At 35.7% G+C, this 14,796-nt stretch overlaps 1 protein-coding gene and 1 long non-coding RNA gene across 12 annotated transcripts in view; one reads left to right on the top strand and one right to left on the bottom strand.

The window, feature by feature from the left end:
- The window catches only part of LOC122221995, a 33,061-nt gene extending 18,746 nt beyond the window's left edge, over nt 1-14,315 (bottom strand). Inside the window, exon 1 of the long non-coding RNA XR_006203569.1 lies at nt 13,983-14,315. This is a non-coding gene — a long non-coding RNA (uncharacterized LOC122221995). The remainder of the gene's footprint in view (nt 1-13,982) is intronic.
- The window catches only part of TCF12 (transcription factor 12), a 376,270-nt gene that overhangs the window by 144,332 nt on the left and 217,142 nt on the right, over nt 1-14,796 (top strand). For 10 of the 11 annotated variants that reach the window (XM_042941923.1, XM_042941925.1, XM_042941924.1 and 7 more), the window contains one exon: nt 13,584-13,657. In XM_042941923.1, coding sequence (XP_042797857.1) covers nt 13,584-13,657 — 74 coding nt within the window. Of the gene's footprint in view, nt 1-13,583; nt 13,658-14,796 lie in introns of those variants that run through there. The other variant, XM_042941930.1, reaches the window with a different exon arrangement.

Here is a 14,796-nt window from a genome sequence, read left to right as displayed (position 1 = left end):
AATCTTTGGAATGTGGAAATATCATTTGATGGAGACCGTTAAAATCACAAAATTGCATGAGTTGTCCAAGGGTCGAGCATAAAATGAGAAGAACATGGGATGAAGAGCAGATACTTTTAATTTTCATATAAAAGAGGAAGTGATAATATGCAGAAATAGAGGCCCAAAAGTTAATGTTGCCTCGAGAGGCAACGTGGTTAACAGGACTGGATGCCATAGAGCAGAGGTAGGCAAAATATGGTCCACGGTCTGTCACCTATTTTTGTAAATAAAGTTTTATTGGAATACAACCACTTTTTATTTGTTTACATTTTATATATGGCTGCTTTTGTGCTACATAGTAGGTTTGAATAGTTGGTAAGGAGAGTGTATGGTTCACAAAGCCTCAAATATTTACTCTGTGGTCATTCACAGTAGAGGTTTGCTGACCTCTGATACAGAGCTGAGAAATGAAGACCAGCAGGGGGCCTTTGTTATTTCATTTCAGGATAACCTTTGATGATCTGAAAAAGTTCAGTTTTATCTTAAAAACAAATATTTACTGAGAGCCTTCTCAATGCCTAACATTCAGATTTGGGGCTGGGTCTAGGAAGAGACTAGATACTAGCAAGAGATTCATTAGTGAGTCAGTGAATGAATTGTAAGGAGTGAAGGTGGTCAATGTAAATTTTTGTTTTGTGAGTCTAGAAAGAAATGAGTGGTAATTTAAAGAGCATCTGAGTAAGAGATTTTTAAATAATAGGGAAAACATGAAGGAAAAATTTTTATGGAGTTTTTCTGAGAGGCAGAGTGTGTTTCCATTGCAGGAATTAATGGTCTAAGACTTGAACGCAGGGAGTACACAGGCCTCATTACAGGAAATGAATAGAATTGTTTGTGGAATTAAGTTAAGAATAGTAATTGCTCACACAGCTGTTTTTAAATAGCAAATTGTGTTAGGTAATCAGCAAAAATCCACTATAATGTACTTGATAGTTATGCAGAAGCTGTTTTATTGGTACTGGCTTATGATCCTAATGGGTACTATAAAAACAAACAAACAAACTAAAAACCTATGTATGCAGTTTTTACATTGGTATGCTACTGTATGTTTTTTGTTTAATGTACAATTGTAATGTTTTCATCTTCCTTTCCCCACCACCAAACCCAAATATAATTGTCTCATTCACAAAGACTGGTACCGTGAACTTGATGAGTGCACAGAGCAATGAGGTGTGTTCTCATTGAAAGGAGTAGTATCTATTTGATTGCTTCTCTGTCTTCCTCCCTAGACAAAAATGGAAAGTTTCATTGTATGGTTGGATTTAGTGCTACTAATTTAGTTTTTTTCTGTTTTTCTCTGTTTTTTTTGGACTGTACTTTTGTTCTTTCTTTTGGATATGACTATTTCTCAGGACTCCCTTTTAATTTATTAGTTAGCTTTTTAGTGATGTATCTCCTTGGGCCTTTTTGGTAGCTTCTCTAAGGATGTTAATATATATCATTAACTTCTCACAGTCTATTTAGAGTTAATATTGGTACCAGTTCACATAAGATGCAGAAATCTTGTGACCTCACAAGTCTGTTTAACCCTACCCCTGCCTTCCTTTATGCTGTATTTTTCATGTGTATCTCTTTTATTTTTTAAGTTAATTTATTTTTGAGAGAGAGAGAGCAAGCATGGGCAGGGGGTGGAGAAAGAGAATCCCAAGCAAGTGGGATTTATGCACTGTCAGCATGGAGCCTCTCACAGGGCTTGATCCTACAAACTGTGAGATCATGACCTGAGCTGAAACCAAGAGTTGGTCACTTAACTGACTGAGCCACCAGGTACCTCTCATATCTATTACTTCTAAATACATTCTAAGTCCTATGAGAGATGTTATGCAGGCATACCTCAGAGATAGTGTGGGTATAAAGTGAATATTGCAGTAAAGTGAGTCAAATAAATTTTTTGCTTTTCCAGTACAAATAAAAGTTACATTTATACTATAGTCTGTTAAGTGTGCAGTAGCATTATGTCTAAAAAAAAACCAATGTATACATCTTAATTTAAAAATGCTTTATTGCTAAAAAATGCTAACCGTCATCAGAGCTTTCAGCAAGTTGTAATCTTTTCACTGGTAGAGGTTCTTGCTTCGGTCTTGATGCTGCAGACCAAACAGCATGGTGGTTGCCGAAGGTTGGGGCAATTTCTTCAAATAAAATGACAGTGAAGTTTGCTGCATCAATTGCCTTTTTCTTTCACAAACAATTTCTTTGTGGCATCTGATGCTGTTTGATAGCATTGTAGCCAAAGCAGAACTTTAAACATTGGAGTCAGTCTTTTCAAACTCTGCTACTACTTTGTCAACTACATTTTTTTTTATTTTCTAAATCCTTTGTTGTCATGTCAACAATCTGCACAGCATCTTCACCAGAAGTAGATTCCATCTCAAGAAATCACTTTCTTTGCTAATGCATAGGAAGCAGCTCCTCATCCGTTAAAATTTTATCATGAAATAACAGCATTTCAGTCCCATCTTCAGGCTCCTCTTCTAATTCTGTTTCTCTTACTATTTCTACATCTGCAGTTACCTCCTCCATTGAAATCTTGAACCCCTCAAAGTCATTCACAAGGGTTAGAATTAACTTCTTCCAAACTCCTGTTCATGTTGATATTTTGACCTCTTCATGTGAATTGTGAATGTTCTCAATGGCATCTAAATGGTGAATCCTTCCCAGAAGTTTTTTAACTGACTTTGCACAGATCCGTCAGAGGAGTTTCTGTCTATGACAGCTCTAGCCTTATGAAATGTATTTTCTCAATACTAAGACTTGGAAGTTGAAATTACTCCTTGATCCATGGCTGCAGAACAGAAGCGGTGGCAAGCAGACATGAAAACACCGTTAATCTCATTGTACATCTCCATCAAAGCTCTTGGATGAGGTGCACTGTCAATGAGTGGTAATGTTTTAAAAGGAATCTTTTTTTCTTGTTTGTTTCCTGAGCAGTAGGTCTGAACAGTGGGTTCAAAATATTCAGTAAACCATGTAGTAAACAGATGTGCTATCATCCAGGCTTTGTTGTTTCATTTGTAAAGCACCAGCAGAGTATTTTTAGCATGATTCTTAAGGGTCCTAGGATTTTAATAATGGCAAATGAGCATTGGCTTCAGCTAAAAGTCACCAGTTGTATTAGCCCCTAACAGAAGAGTCAGCCTCTCCTTTGAAGCTTTGAGAAGCTTTGAAGCTAGGCATTGACTTCTCCTCTCCAGCTATGAAAATCCTAGATGTCATCTTTCTCCAACAGAAGGGTGTTTCATCTACATTGAAAATCTGTTGTTTAGTGTAGCCACTTTCCTTAATCTTAGTTAGATATTCTGGATAACTTGCTGGAGCTTCTACTTAAGTATTTGCTGCTTCTCTGTTATGTAATATGTCTCTTTTTCTTACCACTTTCAACTTTTTCTCTGTATTTATTTTTAGTTGTCAGAGGTTTGACTGTTAGGTGCCTACATATTTTTTTTTTTTTCATATTTATCCTATTTAGGTTCACTGAGTGTCTATAATTGGTAAGTTTATGTCTCTTACCACGTTTGTGGAATTTTTTACCATTATTGCTTTTATATTTTTAAATATTTTTTTAATATTTTTAATATGTTTTTCCTACTCTGTTCTCTTTGTTATATCATTATGCCTCTGTTAGACTTTTTAATGTCTTCCCTTAGGTCTCTAAGGTCCTGTTTATTTTTATTTTAGTAGTTTTTCTCTTTTTATCAAATTGAATTATTTCTATTGAGTGGTCATCAAATTTACTCTCTTTCATCTGTCATCACTGTTCTTCCCTTAAGCCCATCCAGGAAATTTGTTTTTTGTTTTTTGTTTTCTTTTGTGCGTGGGTTATTTATTTATTTATTTATTTATTTTCTTAATTATATTTTTTTAACGTTTATTTATTTTTGAGACAGAGAGAGACAGAGCATGAAGGGGGGAGGGTCAGAGAGAGGGAGACAGAATCTGAAACAGGCTCCAGTCTCTGAGCTGTCAGCACAGAGCCCGACGTGGGGCTCAAACTCACGGACTGCGAGATCATGACCTGAGCCGAAGTCGGCCACTTAACCGACTGAGCCACCCAGGCGCCCCCTTAATTATTTTTTTTAATATATGAAATTTATTGTCAAATTGGTTTCCATACAACACCCAGTGCTCAGCCCAAAAGATGCCCTCTTCAATACCCATCACCTACACTCCTCTCCCTCCCATCCCCCATCAACCCTCAGTTTGTTCTCAGTTTTTAAGAGTCTCTTATGCTTTGGCTGTCTCCCAAAAATGTTCACATTTGAAAGAAGAGGTATCTTCAAAAGTTATAACAACAATAAACATGAACAAGCAATTTTTGAGCCCCAATCCTGAGAGCTGATACCTAAAGAACTTTCAAAACAATGTCTGTCTGTCTGTCTGTCTGTCTATCTACCTATCTATCTATCTATTCATTTATCAGGAAATTTGTTTTTTGTAAGATTTTTGATATTTTAATTTTTATTTCTAAGGTTTATGTGTGCTTTTTTTTTTTGTTTTCTTTTCCCTGTGAAATTTTCCATTTTTTCCTTCATTACGAACGTAGGTCCTTTATCTCATTAAGCACACTTACAATATCTGCTTTCATATCCTTATTTGAAAATCTCATTCTCTAGGCCATCTTGAGGTTGTTCTTTTGATTATCTTTTCCTTTGAGATTGGATCACATTTCATTATCAAGGAATTTGGGATTCTATTATGGGTATTAAGAATGTATTTGTGGAAATTTTGTTTTCTTTCATGTTCCTCCAAAGAGTTTTGATTTCTTTGTTTAAGTGAGCCATTAATTGGATTAGACTTAAAGTGAAAACTCTCTGTTGCCTGAGTTTGGCATCTGCTCAAGTCTTGATTTGATTGTTTTAGTCTCAGCTGCAGACTGCCTTGGGCCTCCCCTGTGAATGTGCTGCAGGACTCAGCCAAGACTTGGGTAGAAATATACCAAAAATTTGGGACTCTTCTTTTTTGCATCTCTCCTCTTGGGAATTCTGTCATTACTTTGTGATGACTGTTGCTTTCCAGGCTCTGTACCATTCTTCTAGCTAGAAAGATTTTTTTTAATGTTTATTTGAGAGCTAGGTGAAGAGAGAGTGAGGGAGGAAGGGCAGAGAGAGTGGAGAGAGAGAGGATCCCAAGCAGGCTACGTGCCCAGGACAGAGCCCAAAACAGGCTTGATCTCACAACTGTGAGACTATGACCTGAGCCGAAATCAAGAGTAGGATGCTCATCTGACTGGGCCACCTAGGTGCCCCTAAAAGATGTTTTTTATTGGAACTTTAGTTCTTGCGTGCTGTGGCTACTGCTTATGTGTAGGATAAAGCTTTAAGAATGGGAAATTCACTTGTTCTGATCCCGAAAATCTGTTAAAGAAAGATAGTTATTCATTCTGGTCTTTTCTTCCAAGTTTATGTTCTCATCCAAAATCAGCCTGATTTTGTTCACTTTCTAGAGCTTGTAAGTAGTTGTTTTATATTTGTATTTCCCCCCAGAATTTATAGAAGCCTGTCTATCAGAGCTTACTGCATTGTACTGGAAGCTGAGCTTACTAGGTCACTTTTGGGGTTTCTGCAACACATTTTGTCATCTGCTTTTAAAAATAATACTTTGTTTAAAAAGTAATTATTATTTTTTGAGTTGCTAGGCATAATTTTTCTATTTTGGGCCTCTTGTTTTTAACCCATCCTTAGTTATTGAATTATTATGACAGACAGTTATATGAATGTCCTAATTTTATATGTTCTGAATCATTCAGTAAACATTTGAATGCAGAATACCACACTTCTGCTAGGTACCAGAAAAACATAGAGATGAACAAGAGATGCTCCCTATTATAAAGTTTTATTGGTAGAATGTAAATGAAAACAACCATCAGTGTTTAAGACAGAATAAGTACAAATTAACTTCTAAAGAAGTGTGATTAATTTAGGCTTAGTTGCTGGAGAACACTTCTCAGGAGGGGACATTTGATCTTAGGATGAATCAGAATTAGAAATTTAATAGGTTAAGGGTTAGATGAAGGTGGATATTCTAGGGCTAGGGAACAATAGGGGTAGAAGATGAATTTGACATGTTTGGGGAGTGATTAATGTCCTGATGAGGTTGGGGGACCTTGAGTTTTTGAAGGGATATAGTAAGTACTGAAGCTGAAAAGGCAGATTGAGGCCACCTTGAAGAATGCCACCCTCAGGTGTGTGAATGTTAAACCTGAAGCAGCAGAGAGAGGATCACATTTGTGTAGTGAATGGATATGACCCAACTTGTGTTTATGGCAAGTTAAGTGTGCTGGCAGTGTTAACTGTGGATTGAAATGGGAACATAATAGAAGAACAAGCAATACACAGTACGTGAACCCCAGGGTATTGTGTATGTAAAAAGAAAAAATGTGATAGTTGGAAAATTGATGAGGTAGAAATTAATATGAAGAGTGACTAGTTAAGGAAATAGGAAAGAAGAATGTTACCAAGTTAAAGAGAATCATTACATTTCTAACTACATTTGTAAATATCCCAACATCATGCTGAATATATGAATCTTTTTGGAACATGTTTTATTTAAAATTCCTTTTATAGCAATGTGTTATAGGCTGTACTGTAATGAATACAAAGTGATTTTTCTTAGGACATGTGATGAGGTTATTTCACAGTTGTGATATTTAAGGTCTGTAGTTTGTTTAGCTACCAAGCCTAGTGAGGATTTAATTTTTTTAAAAGTTGTTAGTAATTTTTGCTCTTTCGGAGTAGTCATCTGGTTTATAGAGTCATTTGCAATCTAACTACTTCTCACAGAGTTTTAAAAAAAATATAGTTATTTAGAAGACTGGTTTTGATTACTGTCTAAAAGGAATGATAAGCTAACAAATAGGGAACCTGGTATAGCCTCACTTTTATTAAACTGATTTTATTATTTCCACTCTATACATTCATTCTTCCGTAAATATTTATTAATACCTACTTGTGTCAGGCATGTTCTAGTTACCAAATGGTTAAAACTGAACAAAACAAACTACATCCTTATTTTGATGGATTTTTCAATCTGTTGGAAAAAGACAGTAAACCTCTGCCTATAAGATGACATTTGAACAGAGACCTGAAGGAAATTAAGAGATCATTCAGATATCTGGGTGGGAGCATTTTATGAAGAGGAAAGGGCAAATGGAAAGATCCCAATATGGCCCCTTGCTTTTGCTCAAACACACCAAGCAAAAGCAGGGGCCATGTTGTTGAAACAGATTGATCCAAGAGAAGGAAGACTATGGTAGATTTTGAGCATAGGAGTGACATGATTTGTTTCTAATGGGTCATTCTAGTTGCTGTGTAAAGAATAGACTGTAGAAGGAAAAGAAGAATAGGGACCCTTTAGGAGACTCTTACGGTAATATATGTCAGAGATGGTTGATGGCTTGAACTGAAATGATCATGTTAAATATAGTGAGTTACAGACTTTGGAAATGTGTAATGTCAATCTAATGGGATTGTACTATTGAGAGACCTTTTGCTGAGAGTCCTCCAGAGTCTGAGAGAGACAATCAAGGCTGTTTTTAAGAGTTGACTGCCTAAGTGCCTCTATGGAGGAAAACAACTGACAATGCTGTTTAGATATAGGGCTTTGGTATTTGTATTGGAGAAGAGGAGTACAGGTTTCCCCCACTCTCCAAATGTTCACTTTATGCCACTTTGCTTTTACCAAAGACCTGTTTTTGGTACCTGTTTGTACCTGTTTTTGGTAATTGAAAGAAATTGGAAGAGGATATTTGCTTTTACAAATGGTAATTGCTTGTTTACTTTTTGCCATTTCAACTTACAAAAGTCTTTTTGTAGGACATTTTATAAGAATGTTCTACTTTCAGATAGCAAGAGAAACAAAATACCAGGTCACCAGATAGCTCCCAAGGTAGTACAACATACCTGCTTGCCCTCTGGAATTTCGTTTCAATCTCTGGCCATCAGGCTGTATCTATTGTTTGTAAATAGGTAGACTTGCCATTTTCTTTGGATCCTCTACTCTGTTTAAATTACTGGAATGTCCTGCTGAATTGTATCTTTACAGGGTATTTATTTAGAATGATGTGGTTAATAACATAGCAAAATAACTGTGTTTGAACGTTATTTTCAAAATCATTCATTTTCTTGGAATTAGTCATGTATTTACTACCTTACTGTAGTGTATTTTGGCACTAGAATATCCCTACTTGTAAATCTTTGTTCTTAATAATACCAAATGGAAATTGTGATTGAACTTTAAAAGGTGACCTGTGATTCCTTTTGCTCTTCTTACTGTTTTTATTTTCTTACCTACTTTTAAAAAGAATTAAATTGTTTCTTTTGACTGCTCTAGGTACAGAACCCTAATATTTCATAACTTTAACAAATCTCTATAATCATTGTTACATACTTCATATGAGGCACTGTGTCTTAAATTCTCTTAAATACACTTACAATTTTAATATTATCATAGCTTTTCCATTTTGTTTTTGTTGATGTTTAGTATAACAGCAAAGGTGTGCTATTGTATTCTAATTGATCCTATTTCACAAAGAATTTCGAGAAAAACACATTGGTAGATTTATTTCATGAGAATCTAAAATCATACAGTAGAAATGGTGATGAGTTTTACTTGTGTTCTGTTTTACAATTGATGGCAACCTTGGAGTGTTATCTAAACAAGTGTCATTACTCCACAAATAAAATTGAGTGAAACTATTGAAGAGATACATTCATAGCTTTGGTTATTTGACATAGTCCTCTCCAATCAGATTTCTTTCATCAAATCATTTATTGAATCACCTTATAGCAGATGGCAATCCTGCAATCTATATTATCTTTCCCTTATTTATAACAGGGTTGGGATTTGATATTTTTGAAGTACATTTTACTTGCTAAGATAAGAAAACTTGATTTCACTGCTCCTAGAGCAGTGTGTGTGTGTGTGTGTGTGTGTGTGTGTGTGTGTGAGAGAGAGAGAGAGAGAGAGAGAGAGAGAGAGAAAGATACAGTCTCCTGTGCTCTTCCTTCCAACTTTATATATGGCCCTTTTTCATAAGGATAGATACTAAGCAAGTGGCTGTAGTGGTTTTTTTTTTTCTTACCAGCTTTACTGCAGAGATACCCTTACTCATCTTCACTCCATTCTTAGTATTGTCCCCCTTCTTCTTTTTATTCCTTCTCTCCTCAGTAGACTCTCTACCTACTACTAGAAATATTTTCCCAATTCTAGACCTGTGTGTCACTTTACCCTAGTCTTAGTCTCAGGCAGCAGGTTATTGGTAATAGTGGCAAGTAGGAAAATATGGAACTGCTCAGCAGCTTTTTTCCTCATTCACCCCTTTTACCTCCAGGCAGGGAGGTCTTCGCTGAGCCTCACCAAACCATGAGTATGCTTTATGTACACAAACTCTGTACTGTTTTGGACCCATATGGTGGAGGGCGTGGGGAGCGGAATAGATGTTGAGGGTGTAGAAAAATAATTCCCCCTCCCAATCTGTTTTCAATTTTTCCCTGGTGGTTAAAAACCTAGAGAAATCTATAAGACTCTGTGCTAGGAGAATGAAAGAAGAGATAAGATGAAGTTGTAAGCATAGTTTATGGTTAACTTGAGAGAGCACTTTTGGTCAAAAACTAAAGATGGTAGCAGGAGAGAGGAAGCAGGTGTAGACCAATATCTGAGTTCTTCATAGAAAAGAGTAATGTCATATGTTAAACTTTACCAAGAAGTTTACTTGCTCCTTGAAGAATTTTGCTCTCTGACATCTCAAAAACTCATTTTTTTTTTTTACCTCTAATTCCTTCTCCAGGGTCCTAGCCTCTTAAAAAATTGCCTGTGTATGTAGTGACTTATGATTTGTTTTTAGTTACTTTTCCTATTAAATGAGAAAGTAGCAAATTGTTTCACTGAATTTACAAGCCATTATTTTTTGGTACAAGCTTAAAAAATATAATGTTCTTTACTGGAAGATATTAAAAAATAATATGTATACCTTTTAAAATATGACCTATGGAATCAAAATATATATTGGACTTTAATTGGTTCCATATAAAAAAGCAGGGACTTAAGAGAATCTGTATATAAAGATTAAAAAAGAAAAGAGTCCTTTAGTCTCTATATTAAAATATTGATTAACCCTTTTAATCTTGTTGAATAGAAATAGAATAGTTTATTAGAAAGTTAAGCAAGACTCCCAAGAGTTTCTGCTACTTAGTGATTGTTAAACTTTCTCTTATATCCACCATTTTAATCTATCAATCAAGGAACTAGCTTCTCTAAAATTGTTAAATTGGGATGCATAGACTAGAAATGGGAAGGAAAGAAAATATATGGCAATGGTGGTTCAGACGTATCTTAATAGAAACGTTTTTCTCCCAATCACTGTATTGCAACTATACTTTATTTTCTTGTTGATAAATTTGATTTTGATCAATTTGTATAAATTTTGATCAGTTTGTACAGTTTTATATTAAGTTTATTTTCTGTGTGTAATTTCTTTTTCTCTGCTTACCTTGGTCTTATGTCTGAGGCTTTGGAAAATTTATTATTCCTGTCATATGTCTGTTTGTACAGCCATTGTCTTCAGCAGAAAGGAGTCATTGATGCTGAAAGATGACTCTTGCCTTTGTCAGTGCCAGCCACGACCTTCTACTCAGAGTCTGGTTATGTTAACAATAAAACTAAAGAGCTCTGAGTTTAAAACCTAGCCAGATCCTTGTTATTCTATAGCATCCTTTGAGCCCCCTGCCATGTCCACTGTCCTTGGTATGTCATACTGTTTAGCTGTTGGCTTACTTAATTACCATCTCATTTAATTAATCTTTACTCTTCTTTTATGCTGTGGAAGTAGTGTCACTTGATGCAAATTGAGTATGTGTTTTCACATAATTTTATATCTTTAAAAAATTTTGTCTGAGATGTTTTCTGTAATAGGCATTCACCTTTTTGCATTCTCTTTTACAGAGATATGTAAATAACACATAGGCCTCATATTTATTACTCATTTGATGTAAGATGATTCAGAGTCATAAAAAGAATAAACTATAGTCTGATCATTTTCATTAAGATAGGGTCATCAAAATAAGTTTCTATTCTATGCTCTTAACTATCACTGTAAGTATGATTCCCCTCTTCTTCTCAACCCCACCATTCTACTTTTTGTCTCCATGAATTTACACCTGATGTAAATGGAATTGTACAGTATTTGTCCTTTTTGTGACTAGTTTATTTCACTTAACATATGTCCTCAGGTTCATCCATTTTGTAGCATGTGTAGGAGTTCCCTCCATCTTTAAGGCTGAATAATATTCCATTGTATGTATAGGTCACATTTTGTTTATCCCTTCATCTGTCAGTGGATACTTGAGTTGCTTCCACCTTCTGGCTATTGTAAATAATGGAATAGAATATGGGTGTACAAATATTTGAGACTCTGCTTTCAATAGCCAATTTGACTTTGTATTTCACTTTGGCTGTATAGTATAAAAAAATGTTAAAAAGACATAGTTGCAAATGAAAAGTATGATTTAAAAAAAAAACTTTTCATAAAATTATTAGCAATTTCATAAGTAGTATTTTATTTTGTGTGTTAATAATAGCTTTTGTCTTGGATTGGGCCTCAAAGGAATTCTGGCTTCTGTTCTGCAGTGTTGATTACAAAGAAAATGCTTGGAATATAGCCTACAGATAATTGGTGATACTGGAGAGATGGTAACGAAGTGTGTTTTTACATGCTATTACCCCAACTTGTAGAATCTTTTTTAAATCTAGAGTTTTAGTAAGAATTATCCAAGCATGAACAAAACACTGTGTATTTTTATTCGTGATCTCTGTGTTTTCAAGGTATCTGGTTCTCTTGAAATTATGCCTTGAGTGTTTTCTGTAGTAGGTGTCCATCTTTTCTCTATAGTGTTTTTAAAAACTTTTAAAATTATAGGGGCGCCTGGGTGGCGCAGTCAGTTAAGCGTCCGACTTCAGCCAGGTCACGATCTCGCGGTCCGTGAGTTCCAGCCCTGCGTCAGGCTCTGGGCTGATGGCTTGGAGCCTGGAGCCTGTTTCCGATTCTGTGTCTCCCTCTCTCTCTGCCCCTCCCCCATTCATGCTCTGTCTCTCTCTGTCCCAAAAATAAATAAAAAACGTTGAAAAAAAAATTAAAAAAAAAAAAAAACTTTTAAAATTATACATCAGTCACTTAATACAGGAAGTACAGATTCATAAAAAGAATAAATTAGGGTCCTACCAGCTGAATTAGTAATTAGTATACTCTGCTTCGGAAACTCACTCCTCCTTGCCTGCTTTTGTCACCTGTGGACAATTGGCAGTTCTGTCCCTTCAGCTGGCAATTCTGTCCATGTGAAGTGGCTTGGGAATCCTGGCTGGTTACTGGAAAATTTGTGGTATTTAACTTATTACAGATCACGTTCTCCTCTAAATCACAGAGGATTTTGAAAAAAATTGTTTTTAAGAAAAAGTTCTAAACTTAGCAGAATGTTGTCTTTGTAGCATCAGGAGTTTTCTCATGCAAGAATGTAAAAAAGGCAACTATTTGTGTTTATTTCATCATAGAAAACTTGGCAAGGGTTGGGAAAGCATAAGCTGTTAGGAGTCAAGGATAAAAAAGACTGGTCCTCAGAACAGAAAAGGGAGAGATATCTGGATTGAGAGGTCTCCCGCTCTTTCAGCTTTTTCTAGGGATTGATTGGAAGGTAAAATAATGGAACCAGAGCTTCAGAAGGCACATTAAGGAGCACAATGAACTGATTTTTTGTTAATGGTTACTTATCTTTTTTCACTTTGAGTTTTCCTTTGCAATTTTCATAAGTGTAGACCTACTCATTTAGAATCAGATTTTAGGGGCACCTGGGTGGCTCAGTCCATTAAGCGTCCCACTTTCGGCTCAGGTCGTGATCTCAAGAGTTCAAGCACCACATAAGGTTGACTGCTGTCAGCACAGAGCCCACCTCAGATCCTCTCTGCCCCTCCCCTGCACACATGCACATGCGCTGTCTCTGTCTCTCTCCAAAATAAGCATGAGTTGTCACATTTTTTATTAGTTTCGATATAACTAATAAAGATATGATATGATTTGGTATAGTTTGATTTAGTTTGATATATTCAGTTAAGAATATCTCATTAGTGCTATGTTAGAAACCAGTTTTATTAACTTGAACAGTTCAACTTGCTTGATTTTTTTAAGACTTATCCATAAGAACTAAATTCTCCATACTTTCATGTAGGCAGGACTATAGAGTTTCATTTACTCTTAGAAGTAGCAGTGGGTACGGACAGAAATGGGAAATCTAGATTATGCCCTATTTTAAAGTCTCCAGAGACACATTTTGGTTCTGAAATTCTCCATTGTATATTGGGCACTGTACGGAGCAGTGACAAAGACCCTCAAGGTAACTTATGCTCTTCAGGTTTCTGAGACAAGAATTGATACACAGCTAGTTCCATGCAAATGCAAATACTACTTGCTGAATTTTATTCTCTGCTATACTATATTTTAAAAAAATCCATCATACTATCCTTCTGGATTTAAATCTTTCACTTTCTTCTCTTCTTAGGTATGGATGAACGAGGAGGTACGACATCTTGGGGAACAAGTGGTCAACCAAGCCCCTCTTATGACTCATCTAGAGTAAGTTTGTTCATCACCCTTGATTAAAACTATGAAGTACTTTGGCAGAATAAATAAGTTTTTTTGTATATGAACTCTGTTAAGAGAAATGAAGATTACGTATTTACATGGGAGTATCATAGAATACACAGTACCTTCATGGTAGACTTATTTTTTTCCATTTATTGTCATATTTGGGGAGTTTATTTTATCTCTTACAATGAAGGAAATATTTCTACACCTGGATTACCTATAATACTCTTTACTAGAGTTGGAAGAGTTTAGAATGCCTAACTATTCTCCATACATAAATTTTTCTTTGTGTATTGTTTTCTTCATGTATTACCTTTGAGAGATGGCACTGACTTTCAGAGTATCAGTTTCCAGTCTTCCCTCTCCCATTCTTGTTCCAGTAGTCATCAGCTGTTTATATCTGGGACTCTATAGCTCTGTCTCCTGGAAGCATATCAAAACACACATAACAGATGACATTTCTCGGTTGGCAGTTAAGAGAAAATAGGACCAAGCTAACATTCTACACATAGTGAGGTCATAAGATTAGAGCCTCTTTTTAGCAGTAAACAAAAAAATCCCCCAAAACTTTAAAATAATGAGACTGAAAGATTAAAAATTAGACCAAAGAGCTGGCAGTAAAATTAAATTCTGTGTTTCCAGACTCTGCAGTAAATTGCTGAGGTTAAGAGCTACCTTTTCCAAAATGTCATAGTTTGAATAAATAATGAACTATTTACTTCTCTTAGAATTAACCATTAGAAGATAGACAAGCATAAAATTTATGGATATTTAACCCTAGAAGCATATTGGCATAAGTGGAAGGAAACAGTATGTGATTGGAGTCCGTAATCTCCATATGGGTTATGTCATTTTGCATTAAAAAATGCTGAATTAGGGGTGCCTGGGTAGCTCAGTCAGCTAAGCATCGGATTTCAGCTCAGGTCATGATCTCTTGGTCCATGGGTTTGAGCCCTGTGTCAGGCTCTGTGCTGACAGCTCAGAGTCTGGAGCCTGCCTCGGAATCTGTTTCCCTCTCTGCCCCTCCCTTGCTCATGCTGTGTCTCTCTCTGTCTCTCAAAAATACATAAACATTAACAAAATTTTTTTTTAATGTTGAGTTAAAATATGTGGTTTGCTATTATATT

Source organism: Panthera leo, chromosome B3 (assembly GCF_018350215.1).
Source record: "Panthera leo isolate Ple1 chromosome B3, P.leo_Ple1_pat1.1, whole genome shotgun sequence".
In the NCBI taxonomy this organism is placed as follows: domain Eukaryota; kingdom Metazoa; phylum Chordata; class Mammalia; order Carnivora; family Felidae; genus Panthera; species Panthera leo.
The sequence above is the reverse complement of the archived record's forward strand: the minus strand, read 5'-3'. Positions and strand labels throughout refer to the sequence as shown.